This window comes from Oncorhynchus clarkii, chromosome 5 (assembly GCF_045791955.1).
Source record: "Oncorhynchus clarkii lewisi isolate Uvic-CL-2024 chromosome 5, UVic_Ocla_1.0, whole genome shotgun sequence".
NCBI classification, from domain to species: domain Eukaryota; kingdom Metazoa; phylum Chordata; class Actinopteri; order Salmoniformes; family Salmonidae; genus Oncorhynchus; species Oncorhynchus clarkii.
In genome coordinates, this window is record NC_092151.1 from 86,650,070 (window position 1) to 86,667,664 (window position 17,595).

The following is a 17,595-nucleotide window of genomic DNA, read 5'->3' on the forward strand; positions in this document are numbered from 1 at the left end:
ATTCCCTGTATTAGGTCAATTAGGATTACCACTTTATTTTAAGAATGTGAAATGTCAGAATAACAGTAGAGAGAATGATTTATGTCAGCTTTTATTTATTTCATCACATTCCCAGTGGTCAGTAGTTTACATACACTCAATTAGTATTTGGTAGCATTGCCATTAAATTGTTTAACTTGGGTCAAACGTTTCAGGTAGCCTTCCACAAGCTTCCCACAATAAGTTGGGTGAATTTTGTCCCATTCCTCCTAACAGAGCTGGTGTAGCTGAGTCAGGTTTGTAGGCCTCCTTGCTCGTACACACTTTTTTTCAGTTCTTCCCACACATTTTCTATAGGATTGAGGTCAGGGCTTTGTGATGGCCACTCCAATACCTTAACTTTGTTGTCCTTAAGCCATTTTGCCACAACTTTGTAAGTATACTTGGGGTCATTGTCCATTTGGAAGACTCATTTGCGACCAAGCATCAACTTCCTGACTGATGTTGCTTCAATATCGCCACATAATGTTCCATCCTCATGCCATCTATTTTGTGAAGTGCACCAGTCCCTCCTGCAGCAAAGCACACCCACAACATGATGCTGCCACCCCCGTGCTTCACGGTCGGGATGGTGTTCTTCGGCTTGCAAGCCTCCCCCTTTTTCCTCCAAACATAACGATGGTCATTATGGCCAAACAGTTCTATTTTTGTTTCATCAGACCAGAGGACATTTCTCCAAAAAGTATGATCTTTGTCCCCATGTGCAGTTGCAAACCGTAGTCTGGCTTTTTTATGGTGGTTTTGGAGCAGTGGCTTCTTCCTTGCTGAGCGGCCTTTCAGCTTATGTCGATATAGGACTCGTTTTACTGTGGATATAGATACATTTGTTCTGGGATTGATTTGCACTTTCGCACCAAAGTACGTTCATCTTTAGGAGACAGAACGTGTCTCCTTCCTGAGCGATATGACGGCTGCATGGTCCCATGGTGTTTATACTTACGTACTATTGTTTGTACAGATGAACGTGGCACCTTCAGGCATTTGGAAATTGCTCCCAAGGATGGAACCAGACTTGTGGAGATTAAAACATTTTTTTTTACAGGTCTTGGCTGATTTCTTTTGATTTTCCCATGATGTCAAGCAAAGAGGCACTGAGTTTGAAAGTAGGCCTTGAAATACATCCACTGGTACACGTCCAATTGACTCAAATGATGTCAATTAGCCAATCAGAAGCTTCTAAAGCCATGACATAATTTCCTGGTATTTTCTAAGCTGTTCAAAGGTTCAACTTAGTGTATGTACACTTCTGACCCACTGGAATTGTGAAACAGTGAATTATAAGTGAAATAACCTGTCTTTTAGCAATTGTTAGAAAAATGACTTGTGTCATGCACAAAGTAGATGTCCTAACCGACTTCCCAAAACTATAGTTTGTTAACAAGATATTTGTGGAGTGGTTGAAAAACTAGATTGGAGTCATTAAAACTAGTTTACATACACTTAGGTTGGAGTCATTAAACCTAGTTTACATACACTTAGGTTGGAGTCATTAAACCTAGTTTACATACACTTAGGTTGGAGTCATTAAACCTAGTTTACATACACTTAGGTTGGAGTCATTAAAACTAGTTTACATACACTTAGGTTGGAGTCATTAAACCTAGTTTACATACACTTAGGTTGGAGTCATTAAAACTAGTTTACATACACTTAGATTGGAGTCATTAAAACTAGTTTACATACACTTAGGTTGGAGTCATTAAACCTAGTTTACATACACTTAGGTTGGAGTCATTAAAACTAGTTTACATACACTTAGGTTGGAGTCATTAAAACTAGTTTACATACACTTAGGTTGGAGTCATTAAAACTAGTTTACATACACTTAGGTTGGAGTCAATAAACCTAGTTTACATACACTTAGGTTGGAGTCATTAAAACTAGTTTACATACACTTAGGTTGGAGTCATTAAAACTAGTTTACATACACTTAGGTTGGAGTCATTAAACCTAGTTTACATACACTTAGGTTGGAGTCATTAAAACTAGTTTACATACACTTAGGTTGGAGTCATTAAAACTAGTTTACATACACTTAGGTTGGAGTCATTAAAACTAGTTTACATACACTTAGGTTGGAGTCATTAAACCTAGTTTACATACACTTAGGTTGGAGTCATTAAAACTAGTTTACATACACTTAGGTTGGAGTCATTAAACCTAGTTTACATACACTTAGGTTGGAGTCATTAAAACTAGTTTACATACACTTAGATTGGAGTCATTAAAACTAGTTTACATACACTTAGGTTGGAGTCATTAAACCTAGTTTACATACACTTAGGTTGGAGTCATTAAAACTAGTTTACATACACTTAGGTTGGAGTCATTAAAACTAGTTTACATACACTTAGGTTGGAGTCATTAAAACTAGTTTACATACACTTAGGTTGGAGTCAATAAACCTAGTTTACATACACTTAGGTTGGAGTCATTAAAACTAGTTTACATACACTTAGGTTGGAGTCATTAAAACTAGTTTACATACACTTAGGTTGGAGTCATTAAACCTAGTTTACATACACTTAGGTTGGAGTCATTAAAACTAGTTTACATACACTTAGGTTGGAGTCATTAAAACTAGTTTACATACACTTAGGTTGGAGTCATTAAAACTAGTTTACATACACTTAGGTTGGAGTCATTAAAACTAGTTTACATACACTTAGGTTGGAGTCATTAAACCTAGTTTACATACACTTAGGTTGGAGTCATTAAAACTAGTTTACATACACTTAGATTGGAGTCATTAAAACTAGTTTACATAAGTGTAAAATTCCATTTGTCACATCACTCCTCTCCGGTCTTAATGGAAAGTCATTACGTAGAAGTATAAATCACTGTGTCTTGTGTAGCCTATATTCTGTATCTCTTTGGTATCCACACCCCATAGCATATGACGTTTGCGGAAAACTGAGGAGAAATGGTCTGTTCCATGTCTGCCCTCGTCTGAATCTAGTTGATGATCGCTGCTGTAGGGCCCAGTGGAGATCTCTCTCTCTCTCTCTCTCTCTCTCTCTCTCTCTCTCTCTCTCTCTCTCTCTCTCTCTCTCTCTCTCTCTCTCTCTCTCTCTCTCTCTCTCTCTCTCTCTCTCTCTCTCTCTCTCTCTCTCTCTCTCTCTCTCTCTCTCTCTCTCTCTCTCTCTCTCTCTCTCTCTCTCTCTCTCATTGTTTTCTCTTATTATTTTCTCAGCAGATCCCTCTCTATCTCATCTTAGTAACAGTGATCTAGAGAGCTCCACCAATGGTAGTGTCAGTTTCAGTGTAGCCGTTACACAATCCTATGTTTGGATGGATGAGCTCACAGACCATGCCCCGGCAACAGGTCCCTCAAGTCCTCCTCAGCAGAGTAAGACCCTCATCAACTTTCTCTAACTTTCTCTTTCCACCGGTCTTCAAGGCTGTGTTATACAGCACAAGGTACACACAATGAGGTCCTTGAAGGCTGCCACAGTACACTAGATCTGGCTGCTACAGTACACTAGATCTGTCTGCTACAGTACACTATCTCTGGCTGCTACAGTACACTATCTCTGGCTGCTACAGTACACTAGATCTGGCTGCTACAGTACACTATCTCTGGCTGCTACAGTACACTAGATCTGGCTGCTACAGTACACTATCTCTGGCTGCTACAGTACACTATCTCTGGCTGCTACAGTACACCATCTCTGGCTGCTACAGTACACTAGATCTGGCTGCTACAGTACACTAGATCTGGCTGCTACAGTACACTAGATCTGGCTACTACAGTACACTAGATCTGGCTGCTACAGTACACTAGATCTGGCTACTACAGTACACTAGATCTGGCTGCTACAGTACACTAGATCTGGCTACTACAGTACACTAGACCTGGCTGCTACAGTACACTAGATCTGGCTGCTACAGTACACTAGATCTGTCTACTACAGTACACTAGATCTGGCTACTACAGTACACTAGATCTGGCTGCTACAGTACACTAGATCTGGCTTTCCCGTTTAGAGACAGACAGAGAGAAAGACGCCTCTGCACTCCGGGGGTCTGAAGAAGTTAATCAAGAAGAGATAGAATGGTGACAAGTACTCACAAACTGGCCCTCCTAGGAAGACTGAGCTCCTTCTGCAAGAGAGAGAGAGAGAGAGAGAAATGTCAGTGTGGTTGTCATCAGTTAGAAATATGGATGAATACAGTGTTAAATTGGTTTGCTATTTGGGATGTAAATAAAATGTATTCTGCTTTAATAGACATTTCTGCTTGACATCAAGAGGAAAAGCATGTGTCATTAGTACCCTGAGAATTACACTAGGTGGCACTGTGAAACCATCTAAATTGGTTGAGTAGAAAAGCAAATAGCAATGTATTGTTTACAGGTGGTGTACACAGAGCACAACATCGTGATGATCAATGGTTTATGTTTTAATGGTCAATGACAGGTATTCACAGCTTGTTCAGTGTAAATACACAATCTAGAAGTAGGTTATTTCCATCAAAATGAGATTCCTTGACCTTCAGTTCTCAAACACATCCACTAGGTGGCAGAGGAGTACCAATAGCAAGGGCCAAGCCAGAGAAACTGCTCTCCGTTTAGAGGACAAGATTCTGTAGCTACAACAGCAGGTTCTGTAGCTACAACAGCATGTTCTGTAGCTATATAGTAGCAGGTTCTGTAGCAATAGTAGCAAGTTCTGTCGCAATAGTAGCAGGTTCTGTAGCTACAACAACAGGTTCTGTAGCTACAACAGCAGGTTCTGTAGCTATATAATAGCAGGTTCTGTAGCTATATAATAGCAGGTTCTGTAGCTATATAGTAGCAGGTTCTGTAGCTACAACAGCAGGTTCTGTAGCTACAACAGCAGGTTCTGTCGCTACAACAGCAGGTTCTGTCACTACAACAGCAGGTTCTGTCGCTACAACAGCAGGTTCTGTAGCAATAGTAGCAGGTTCTGTAGCAATAGTAGCAGGTTCTGTAGCAATAGTAGCAGGTTCTGTCGCTACAACAGCCGGTTCTGTAGCAATAGTAGCAGGTTCTGTAGCAATAGTAGCAGGTTCTGTAGCTACAACAGCAGGTTCTGTCGCTACAACAGCAGGTTCTGTCGCTACAACAGCAGGTTCTCTAGCCCCCTGGTCAACATGTTCACAGCAACAGCTGCTTTGGTCTCAATAACAAATGATGTGTACTCAAACAAAGACAAAGCACCAACACAGAACTATCTGACTACTGCCTGAAAGACACAGAGAGAGAGAAAGTACGGGGGAGAAAACATGACTGTTGGAGAGAAAGCACCTGGTCACAAAGACAGACAGACGGAGAGAAAAAGACAAAGAAGGAGAGAAAGAGACTGAAAGACAGATTGATATAGGGAGCAGTATTCTGAGCCTGTACTGCAGGCATCTGCTGCTCCAAATAACCAACCATGGTGGATCTATCAAGCCCACTGCCCGTCTCCCCGCCCGTCTCCCTGCCTGCCCGCCCGTCTCCCTGCCCGCCCGCCTGTCTGCCTGCCCGCCCGCCTGTCTGCCTGCCCGCCCGTCTCCCTGCCCGCCCGTCTCCCTGCCTGCACGCCTGTCTCCCTGCCTGCACGCCTGTCTCCCTGCCTGCACGTCGGTCTCCCTGCCTGCCCGCCTGTCTCCCTGCCTGCCCGCCCGTCTCCCTGCCTGCCCGCCCGTCTCCCTGCCTGCCTGCCCGTCTCCCTGCCTGCCTGCCCGCCCGTCTCCCTGCCCGCCCGTCTCCCTAACTTCCCGCCCGTCTCCCTGCCTGCCCGCCCGTCTCCCTGCCTGCCCGCCCGTCTCCCTGCCTGCCCGCCCGTCTCCCTGCCTGCCCGCCCGTCTCCCTGCCTGCTCGCCTGCCCGCCTGTCTCCCTGCCTGCTCGCCTGCCTCCCCGCCTGTCTCCCTGCCCGCCTGCCTCCCTGCCTGCCTGCCTGGCTCCCTGCCTGCCTGCCTCCCTCCCTCCCTGCCTGCCTGTCTCCCTCCCTCCCTGCCTGCCTGCCTGTCTCCCTCCCTGCCTGTCTCCCTCCCTGCCTACCTGTCTCCCTGCCTGCCTGTCTCCCTGCCTGCCTGCCTGTCTCCCTGCCTGCCTGCCTGTCTCCCTGCCTGCCTGTCTCCCTGCCTGCCTGTCTCCCTGTCTCACTCCCTGCCTGCCTGTCTCCCTGTCTCACTCCCTGCCTGCCTGTCTCCCTCCCTCCCTGCCTGCCTGCCTGTCTCCCTCCCTCCCTGCCTGCCTGTCTCCCTGCCTGCCTACCTGTCTCCCTCCCTGCCTACCTGTCTCCCTCCCTGCCTACCTGTCTCCCTCCCTGCCTGCCTGTCTCCCTCCCTCCCTGCCTGCCTGTCTCCCTGCCTGCCTACCTGTCTCCCTCCCTGCCTACCTGTCTCCCTCCCTGCCTACCTGTCTCCCTCCCTGCCTGCCTGTCTCCCTCCCTGCCTGCCTGTCTCCCTCCCTGCCTGCCTGTCTCCCTCCCTGCCTGCCTGTCTCCCTATCTCCCTTTCTGTCTCCCTGTCTCCCTACCTGCCTGCCTGTCTCCCTCCCTGCCTGCCTGTCTCCCTATCTCCCTTTCTGTCTCCCTACCTGCCTGCCTGTCTCCCTCCCTGCCTGTCTCCCCCCGATTCAGGATGGCCGTCTCCACAGCACTGATCCCCCCCCTCGTTCACCTTCTCTCTAGAGTATACTAGTATTATGAATTATTAGTGCATGATGAGCTAATGCAGTGCGTGGGAGAAAACACGTGTGTGTGTGTGTGTGTGTGTGTGTGTGTGTGTGTGTGTGTGTGTGTGTGTATGCTCCGCAGTGTGGAGTGTTAGTGTGAGTAAGTCGGGGCTTCTGAGTCAGCGGAACTCTGCGTTTTCTAGAGTCTCTAAATGAACAACAACAACATAGCCCTCAGGAGTAAACAGGCTGATTCCATTGGAGAACAGAACAGGACTAATGTCATTGACAGTGTGTCTGTGTGCTGCAGAGCCCAGTAACACATTCACTCTATTCCCCTCTCTCTGAAGGCCAAGAGGCCTCAACTCAATTAGCCTGTTCAGAGCTCAGCTGGAGAGCTCAGCAGACCGGCTGCTGTATAGATCTTATCAGGGGACTGGAGTGAGCAGGACCAAACCCACTAACTCCATGGAGGAGGAGGAGGAAGAGGAAGGCCAGGCAACACAGTGACACAAGACAGGATACTTTCATTAATACAGCTTTATTATGAGGGTTCAGGGGCTGAAGCGAGAGTGACAGAGGGGGGGGGGGGGGGGGGGGGGGAATGGAACGAGAGAGGAAGGGGAGAAGAGAGGGGAAGGGAGGGGAGAGAGGAAAGGGAGAAGAGAGGGGAAGGGTGGGAGGGGAGAGAGGAAAGGGAGTAGAGAGAGGAAAGGTTGGAGGGGAGAGAGGAAAGGGAGTAGAGAGAGGAAAGGTTGGAGGGGAGAGAGGAAAGGGAGTAGAGAGAGGAAAGGTTGTAGGGGAGAGAGGAAAGGGAGTAGAGAGAGGAAAGGTTGGAGGGGAGAGAGGAAAGGGAGTAGAGAGAGGAAAGGTGGGAGGGGAGAGAGGAAAGGGAGTAGAGAGAGGAAAGGTGGGAGGGAGGAGAGGAAAGTGAGTAGAGAGGAAAGGTGGGAGTAGAGAGAGGAAAGGGAGTAGAGAGAGGAAGGGTGGGAGGGGAGAGAGGAAAGGGAGTAGAGAGAGGAAGGGTGGGAGGGGAGAGAGGAAAGGGAGTAGAGAGAGGAAAGGTGGGAGGGAGGAGAGGAAAGTGAGTAGAGAGGAAAGGTGGGAGTAGAGAGAGGAAAGGGAGTAGAGAGAGGAAAGGTGGGAGGGAGGAGAGGAAAGTGAGTAGAGAGGAAAGGTGGGAGTAGAGAGAGGAAAGGGAGTAGAGAGAGGAAGGGTGGGAGGGGAGAGAGGAAAGGGAGTAGAGAGAGGAAGGGTGGGAGGGGAGAGAGGAAAGGGAGTAGAGAGAGGAAGTACGTTCTGCCAACCAGCCACCCACACATTACCCTGTGTATTGTGAAAGGATGACTCTCAGCATCTCTGTCGCTGTGTGTGGCTGCAGCTGCCCCCCATCTTTGAGTGAGGATATTCACCTCCTGCCCTACACCCCTGAGACACACTACTGAAGACTTGCTGCCCGCGCACACAGCAGGGTTTCTGTAATGTAGCGCCGGACATTTGACAGGCAGCCTTTTGATAAATGTACCAGACTCATATGCATTGGGTGCATCCCCTGATTAGGGCGTCCAGCCACGCTGCTCAGAATGACACAAATCACATTCAGGGAAATCATCTGAACAGAACATGCAACTCGAGGATGCAACGGTGTGCCAACGCACACTTTGATGATGTTAGAATAACAGCCAACAAGACGAGTAACGAACAGTAAAATCACTAGCCTACAGAATGTCAATCTACTATCCCCCATAGCAGAAAAGTTGACCTATTCTATTTGTCAGCTTGTCGTTCTATTTGAAAAAGAAATAGCTTATTCCAAAACTCATACAACCAGTGGGGCTTAGCCACATCAAAAAACACCTTTAAAGGCTGATGTAACAGATCAGCACGTTCAGATAAACTCCTTCACATTATAAGTGCAGGGCAGAAGGCTACGCGCGAATGTTCATTCCATAATGAAATTAGCAGGAAAATAGTGTTGTCAAAAGCATACTGCACATGCAAGTGTTTTCATGTGACGGATTTCATGTGACAGAGATGAAAATATCCGTTAGAAATGTAGAAGGAGGGGAGATATAAAGATGCAACAACTAGCAGGGTTTACTAATGTGACTAGGATTGTACCTTTGGCTACTGGTTAATTAAAATACATTGGATTTAAAAAAAAACGTGACAGAACTATAGAACAGAACGTGACAGAACGTGACAGAACTATAGAACGTGACAGAACTATAGAGCGTGACAGAACGTGACAGAACTATAGAACGTGACAGAACTATAGAACGTGACAGAACTATAGAACGTGACAGAACTATAGAACGTGACAGAACGTGACAGAACGTGACAGAACTATAGAACGTAACAGAACTATAGAACGTGACAGAACTATAGAACGTGACAGAACTATAGAACGTGACAGAACGTGACAGAACTATAGAACGTGACAGAACTATAGAACGTGACAGAACTATAGAACGTGACAGAACTATAGAACGTGACAGAACGTGACAGAACTATAGAACGTGACAGAACTATAGAACGTGACAGAACTATAGAACGTGACAGAACTATAGAACGTGACAGAACGTGACAGAACTATAGAACATGACAGAACTATAGAACGTGACAGAACTATAGAACGTGACAGAACTATAGAACGTGACAGAACGTGACAGAACGTGACAGAACTATAGAACGTGACAGAACTATAGAACGTGACAGAACTATAGAACGTGACAGAACTATAGAACGTGACAGAACGTGACAGAACGTGACAGAACTATAGAACGTGACAGAACTATAGAACGTGACAGAACTATAGAACGTGACAGAACTATAGAACGTGACAGAACGTGACAGAACGTGACAGAACTATAGAACGTGACAGAACTATAGAACGTGACAGAACGTGACAGAACTATAGAACGTGACAGAACTATAGAACGTGACAGAACTATAGAACGTGACAGAACGTGACAGAACTATAGAACGTGACAGAACTATAGAACGTGACAGAACTATAGAACGTGACAGAACGTGACAGAACTATAGAACGTGACAGAACTATAGAACGTGACAGAACGTGACAGAACTATAGAACGTGACAGAACTATAGAACGTGACAGAACTATAGAACGTGACAGAACTATAGAACGTGACAGAACGTGACAGAACGTGACAGAACTATAGAACGTGACAGAACTATAGAACGTGACAGAACTATAGAACGTGACAGAACTATAGAACGTGACAGAACTATAGAACGTGACAGAACGTGACAGAACTATAGAACGTGACAGAACTATAGAACGTGACAGAACTATAGAACGTGACAGAACGTGACAGAACGTGACAGAACTATAGAACGTGACAGAACTATAGAACGTGACAGAACTATAGAACGTGACAGAACTATAGAACATGACAGAACTATAGAACGTGACAGAACGTGACAGAACTATAGAACGTGACAGAACTATAGAACACTATAGAACGTGACAGAACTATAGAACGTGACAGAACTATAGAACGTGACAGAACTATAGAACGTGACAGAACTATAGAACGTGACAGAACTATAGAACGTGACAGAACTATAGAACGTGACAGAACTATAGAACATGACAGAACTATAGAACGTGACAGAACTATAGAACGTGACAGAACTATAGAACATGACAGAACGTGACAGAACTATAGAACGTGACAGAACTATAGAACGTGACAGAACGTGACAGAACGTGACAGAACTATAGAACGTGACAGAACGTGACAGAACTATAGAACGTGACAGAACTATAGAACATGACAGAACGTGACAGAACTATAGAACGTGACAGAACTATAGAACGTGACAGAACGTGACAGAACTATAGAACGTGACAGAACTATAGAACACTATAGAACGTGACAGAACTATAGAACGTGACAGAACTATAGAACGTGACAGAACGTGACAGAACTATAGAACGTGACAGAACTATAGAACGTGACAGAACGTGACAGAACTATAGAACGTGACAGAACTATAAAACGTGACAGAACTATAGAACGTGACAGAACTATAGAACGTGACAGAACTATAGAACGTGACAGAACTATAGAACGTGACAGAACTATAGAACATGACAGAACTATAGAACATGACAGACATGGTCAACAATCAATGAAGTCTGTTTTCAAAATGCATACTGCCTGCTGAAGCCTGCCTACAGTTGCCTATATGCACTTGAATAGCGAATGGGAAGCACACTTCAATTAGCAGTTGAGAAATACAAATAGTAGCTACTAAAATTGTGGACATCAAAACTGTTTATAACACACGATTGCATTTAGAATTGTTATGCAATGATTGGGCTTAGAAAAGCATGTTTCACTCCAGCAGCAACGAAGGAGCTGTTTGAGAAGCAGCAGCTCTCGTGCTGTCTGACAGACTTTCCACGTACGCACACACACACAAGAGCACACGCACAAGAGCACACGCACAAGAGCACACGCACACACAAGCGCACGTACATACATACCAGCCGGCCAAGTAACCTCTCAAAGGCAGGGTGATGATGAAATTAGATGGAGTGACAGTCTGGATGGCAGCCACAGCACAAAAAGCCAAAAGCAATCTCCTCGATGGAATACAAGCATCAATATTCCTCTAGGTCCAACCATCATGACAGAGAGAGAAGAGGAGAGACATAGGAGAGATAGGGAAATGAGAGAGAGAGGGAGAGAGGAGAGATGGGGGAAAGGAGAGAGAACGGGAGAGAGAGGAGAGATAGGGGAAAGGGGAGAAAACGGGAGAGAGGGAGAGAGGAAAGATAGGGAGAGGAGAGAGAACGGGAGAGAGAAGAGAGATAGGGAGAGGAGAGAGAATGGGAGAGAGAGGGAGAGAGGAGAGATAGGGGAAAGGAGAGAGAACGGGAGAGAGAGGAGAGATAGGGAGAGGAGATAGAACAGGAGAGAGAAGAAAGATAGGGAGAGGAGAGAGAACGGGAGAGAGAAGAGAGATAGGGAGAGGAGAGAGAACGGGAGAGAGAAGAGAGATAGGGAGAGGAGAGAGAACGGGAGAGAGAAGAGAGATAGGGAGAGGAGAGAGAACGGGAGAGAGAAGCGAGATAGGGAGAGGAGAGAGAACGGGAGAGAGAAGAGAGATAGGGAGAGGAGAGAGAACGGGAGAGAGAAGAGAGATAGGGAGAGGAGAGAGAACGGGAGAGAGGGGAGAGAACGGGAAAGAGAGGAGAGAGAACGGGAGAGAGAAGAGAGATAGGGAGAGGAGAGAAAACGGGAGAGAGAGACAGAAAGGAGAGATAAGGAAAGGAGAGAGAGTGGGCTGTACCACATGGTAATCTGGTCAAGTACACTCAGCCAGGACATTTGGCGGGTTGCTGATGTAGGCAGATATGAGAGATACGGCCCTGAGCTAAATGAGCACATAACAACATTAACTTTACAGGTGAAATACAACATGACGGAACCCAACACTCCCACCCTGTGTATAGTATGCTACTAGACAGATCAGATAAAGAAATATTGAATTGACAGATGTAGGCCAAGGTTTCATCAAGTGTCTAACCCAACCCTCTGTCAGTGGTAGAAGTGTGTCCACTAGTCAATAGCTAACAGACAGACAGCCATGTCTCTGTTCCCCCTGCCTGCTCTGTCAGTGAGGAGAGGGCTGAGTGACAGGCCTGGCAGTGCCAGCAGGGTGGCTGGAGAGTGGGCACAGACATGTGGGCACAGACAACCTCCCTGAGGCCATGGTGACTGACTGACAGAAGGACAGGGCTGCTGAGTGGGCCAGAACAGAGGACCAGAGGAAAGGGAGTTAAATAATCCATCAGTAGTGGCCTGGCATATCATCATACACACAGCTAGGCACGCGCACGCACACACACGCCACTTTACACGGCAGCGCCACTTTACACGGCAGCGCCACTTTACACGGCAGCGCCACTTTACACGGCAGCTCCACTTTACACACACACACCACTTTACACGGCAGCCCCACTTTACACGGCAGCACCACTTTACACACACACACCACTTTACACGGCAGCACCACTTTACACGGCAGCACCACTTTACACGGCAGCACCACTTTACACGGCAGCACCACTTTACACACACACACCACTTTACACGGCAGCCCCACTTTACACGGCAGCACCACTTTACACACACACACCACTTTACACGGCAGCGCCACTTTACACGGCAGCACCACTTTACACGACAGCGCCACTTTACACACACACACCACTTTACACGGCAGCGCCACTTTACACGGCAGCACCACTTTACACACACACACCACTTTAAACGGCAGCACCAATTTACACGGCAGCGCCACTTTACACGGCAGCACCACTTTACACGGCAGCACCACTTTACACACACACACACCACTTTAAACGGCAGCACCACTTTACACAGCAGCGCCACTTTACACACACACACACCACTTTAAACGGCAGCACCACTTTACATGGCAGCACCACTTTACACGGCAGCACCACTTTACACGGCAGCGCCACTTTACACGGCAGCACCACTTTACACACACACACCACTTTAAACGGCAGCACCACTTTACACGGCAGCGCCACTTTACACAGCAGCGCCACTTTACACACACACACCACTTTAAACGGCAGCACCACTTTACACGGCAGCGCCACTTTACACAGCAGCGCCACTTTACACACACACACACCACTTTACACGGCAGCGCCACTTTACACGGCAGCGCCACTTTACACACACACACCACTTTAAACGGCAGCGCCACTTTACACACACACACCACTTTACACGGCAGCACCACTTTACACGGCAGCACCACTTTACACGGCAGCACCACTTTACACGGCAGCGCCACTTTACACGGCAGCGCCACTTTACACACACACACCACTTTAAACGGCAGCACCACTTTACACGGCAGCGCCACTTTACACGGCAGCACCACTTTACACGGCAGCGCCACTTTACACACACACACCACTTTAAACGGCAGCACCACTTTACACGGCAGCGCCACTTTACACGGCAGCGCCACTTTACACGGTAGCGCCACTTTACACGGCAGCGCCACTTTACACGACAGCGCCACTTTACACGGCAGCACCACTTTACACGGCAGCACCACTTTACACGGCAGCGCCACTTTACACGGCAGCACCACTTTACACGGCAGCGCCACTTTACACACACACCACTTTACATGGCAGCGCCACTTTACACGGCAGCGCCACTTTACACACACACACCACTTTACACAGCAGCGCCACTTTACACACACACACCACTTTACTCGGCAGCACCACTTTACACGGCAGCGCCACTTTACACACACACACACACACCACTTTACACACACACACCACTTTACACGGCAGCACCACTTTACACGGCAGCACCACTTTACACACACACACACACACACACCACTTTACACACACACACACACACCACTTTACACGGCAGCACCACTTTACACGGCAGCACCACTTTACACACACACACCACTTTATACGGCAGCACCACTTTACACACACACACCACTTTTACACACCTCTCTCTCTAATACACATCTCGCTCTTTCTCTAATACGCATCTCTCTCTAATACACATCTCTCTCTCTAATACACACCTCTCTCGCTCTAATACACATATCTCTCTCTAATACACATCTCTCTCTAATACACATCTCTCTCTAATACACACCTCTCTCTAATACGCATCTCTCTCTTTCTCTAATACGCATCTCTCTCTTTCTCTAATACACATCTCTCTCGCTCTAATACACACCTCTCTCTAATACGCATCTCTCTTTCTCTAATACGCATCTCTCTTTCTCTAATACGCATCTCTCTCGCTCTAATACACATCTCTCTCTAATACACATCTATCTCACTCTAATACACATCTCTCTCTCTCTAATACACATCTCTCTCTCTCTCTAATACCCACATCTCTCTCTAATACACATCTCTCTCTCTCTAATACACATCTCTCTCTCTCTAATACACATCTCTCTCTCTCTCTAATACACATCTCTCTCTCTCTCTAATACGCATCACTCTCTCTCTAATACGCATCACTCTCTCTCTAATACGCGTCACTCTCTCTCTAATACGCGTCACTCTCTCTAATACGCGTCACTCTCTCTAATACACATCTCTCTCTCTCTAATACACATCTCTCTCTCTAATACACATATCTCTCTCTAATACACATCACTCTCTCTAATACATCTCTCTCCAATACACATCTCTCTAATACACATCTCTCTCTCCAATACACATATCTCTCTCTAATACACATCTCTCTCTCTAATACACATATCTCTCTCTCTAATACACATCTCTCTCTCTCTCTAATACACATCTCTCTCTAAACACCTCTCTCTCTAATACACATCTCTCTCTCTAATACACATATCTCTCTAATACACCTCTCTCTCTAATACACATCTCTCTCCAATACACATCTCTCTCCAATACACATCTCTCTCTCTAATACATCTCTCTCTCTAACACATTTCTTTCCATCTGTTCTCTCTATCAAATCTCTCCCTCCCTCCCGCCATCCCATTTAAGACACACATTGTGAATAAACTAGGCCAACTGACACCTGTCCTCTATTGGTAGGTGTGTCTGCTTCTACAGTCAAATCTCAGGAAGCATATATAATTAGCCCAGACTAATTAGCCCTATCTGAGACTGGTAGAGGGTCTGGGTCTGGTATTAGAGTCTCTGAGACAGGCAGAGTGTCTGGATGGATCTGGTATTAGAGTCTCTGAGACAGGCAGAGTGTCTGGATCTGGTATTAGAGTCTCTGAGACAGGCAGAGGGTCTGGATCTGGTATTAGAGTCTCTGAGACAGGCAGAGTGTCTGGATGGATCTGGTATTAGAGTCTCTGAGACAGGCAGAGTGTCTGGATGGATCTGGTATTAGAGTCTCTGAGACAGGCAGAGTGTCTGGGTCTGGTATTAGAGTCTCTGAGACAGGCAGAGTGTCTGGGTCTGGTATTAGAGTCTCTGAGACAGGCAGAGGGTCTGGGTCTGGTATTATAGTCTCTGAGACAGGTAGAGGGTCTGGGTCTGGTATTAGAGTCTCTGAGACAGGCAGAGTGTCTGGGTCTGGTATTAGAGTCTCTGAGACAGGCAGAGTGTCTGGATGGATCTGGTATTAGAGTCTCTGAGACAGGCAGAGGGTCTGGATGGATCTGGTATTAGAGTCTCTGAGACAGGCAGAGTGTCTGGATGGATCTGGTATTAGAGTCTCTGAGACAGGCAGAGTGTCTGGGTCTGGTATTAGAGTCTCTGAGACAGGCATAGTGTCTGGGTCTGGTATTAGAGTCTCTGAGACAGGCAGAGTGTCTGGATGGATCTGATATTAGAGTCTCTGAGACAGGTAGAGGGTCTGGTATTAGAGTCTCTGAGACAGGCAGAGTGTCTGGATGGATCTGGTATTAGAGTCTCTGAGACAGGCAGAGTAAAGGCGCAATGTGAGAGCCATAGGGCTCAACACCTCCACTCAGTGTCAAATTAACACTACCTATAAAATCCCATTAATGGCCTAACCAGTGAGCTAGAACAGTATGTGTGTGTGTGTGTGTGTGTGTGTGGACTACAGGACAATATATTTGGGCTGCTTTTGAATCTAGGCACAGAGCAACAGCAGTCGAGGCGTCCACTGGCTGGTAGCTAGCAATTCATCAGCAGCAAGTGTGGTAACAAAAGGCACTTAGTTCGGACTAATTGTCTTTAAACAGAGAATGCTGAGGATGAGAGAGAGGGGGGTGGGGGGGGGAAGAGGAAGGGGGAAGAGAGCGAGAGAGAGGAGTAGAGGGAGGGGGAAGAGAGCGAAAGAGAGGGGTAGAGGGAGGGGGAAGAGAGCGAGAGAGAGGGGTAGAGGGAAGGGGGAGAGAGCGAGAGAGGGGTAGAGGGAAGGGGGAGAGAGCGAGAGAGGGGGGTAGAGGGAGGGGGGAGAGAGCGGGAGAGGGGGGTAGAGGGAGGGGGAGAGAGCGAGAGAGAGGGGTAGAGGGAGGGGGAGAGAGCGAGAGAGAGGGGTAGAGGGAGGGGGAGCGAGACAGAGAGGGGTAGAGGGAGGGGGGAGAGAGCGAGAGAGAGGGGTAGAGGGAGGGGGAGAGAGCGAGAGAGAGGGGTAGAGGGAGGGGGAGAGAGCGAGAGAGAGGGGTAGAGGGAAGGGGGAGAGAGCGAGAGAGGGGTAGAGGGAAGGGGGAGAGAGCGAGAGAGGGGGGTAGAGGGAGGGGGGAGAGAGCGGGAGAGAGCGAGAGAGAGGGGTAGAGGGAGGGGGAGCGAGACAGAGAGGGGTAGAGGGAGGGGGGAGAGAGCGAGAGAGAGGGGTAGAGGGAGGGGGAGAGAGCGAGAGAGAGGGGTAGAGGGAGGGGGAGAGAGCGAGAGAGAGGGGTAGAGGGAGGGGTAGCGAGACAGAGAGGGGTAGAGGGAGGGGGGAGAGAGCGAGAGAGAGGGGTAGAGGGAGGGGGAGTGAGAGAGAGAGAGGGGTAGAGGGAGGGGGGAGAGAGCGAGAGAGAGGGGTAGAGGGAGGGGGAGTGAGACAGAGAGGGGTAGAGGGAGGGGGGAGAGAGCGAGAGAGAGGGGTAGAGGGAGGGGGAGAGAGCGAGAGAGAGGGGTAGAGGGAGGGGGAGTGAGACAGAGAGGGGTAGAGGGAGGGGGGAGAGAGCGAGAGAGAGGGGTAGAGGGAGTGGGGAGAGAGCGAGAGAGAGGGGTAGAGGGAGGGGGAGAGAGCGAGAGAGAGGGGTAGAGGGAGGGGGAGAGAGCGAGAGAGAGAGGGGTAGAGGGAGGGGGAGAGAGCGAGAGAGAGGGGTAGAGGGAGGGGGCGAGAGAGAGAGAGGGGTAGAGGGAGGGGGGAGAGAGCGAGAGAGAGGGGTAGAGGGAGGGGGAGCGAG

The 17,595-nt window shown here is 47.8% G+C and overlaps 1 protein-coding gene across 8 annotated transcripts in view; it reads right to left on the reverse strand.

Annotated features, from left to right (window-relative positions):
* The window catches only part of LOC139409498 (microtubule-associated serine/threonine-protein kinase 2-like), a 284,013-nt gene that overhangs the window by 99,364 nt on the left and 167,054 nt on the right, over positions 1-17,595 (reverse strand). For all 8 annotated transcript variants that reach the window (XM_071154739.1, XM_071154747.1, XM_071154738.1 and 5 more), the window contains one exon: positions 4,112-4,143. In XM_071154739.1, coding sequence (XP_071010840.1) covers positions 4,112-4,143 — 32 coding nt within the window. The remainder of the gene's footprint in view (positions 1-4,111; positions 4,144-17,595) is intronic.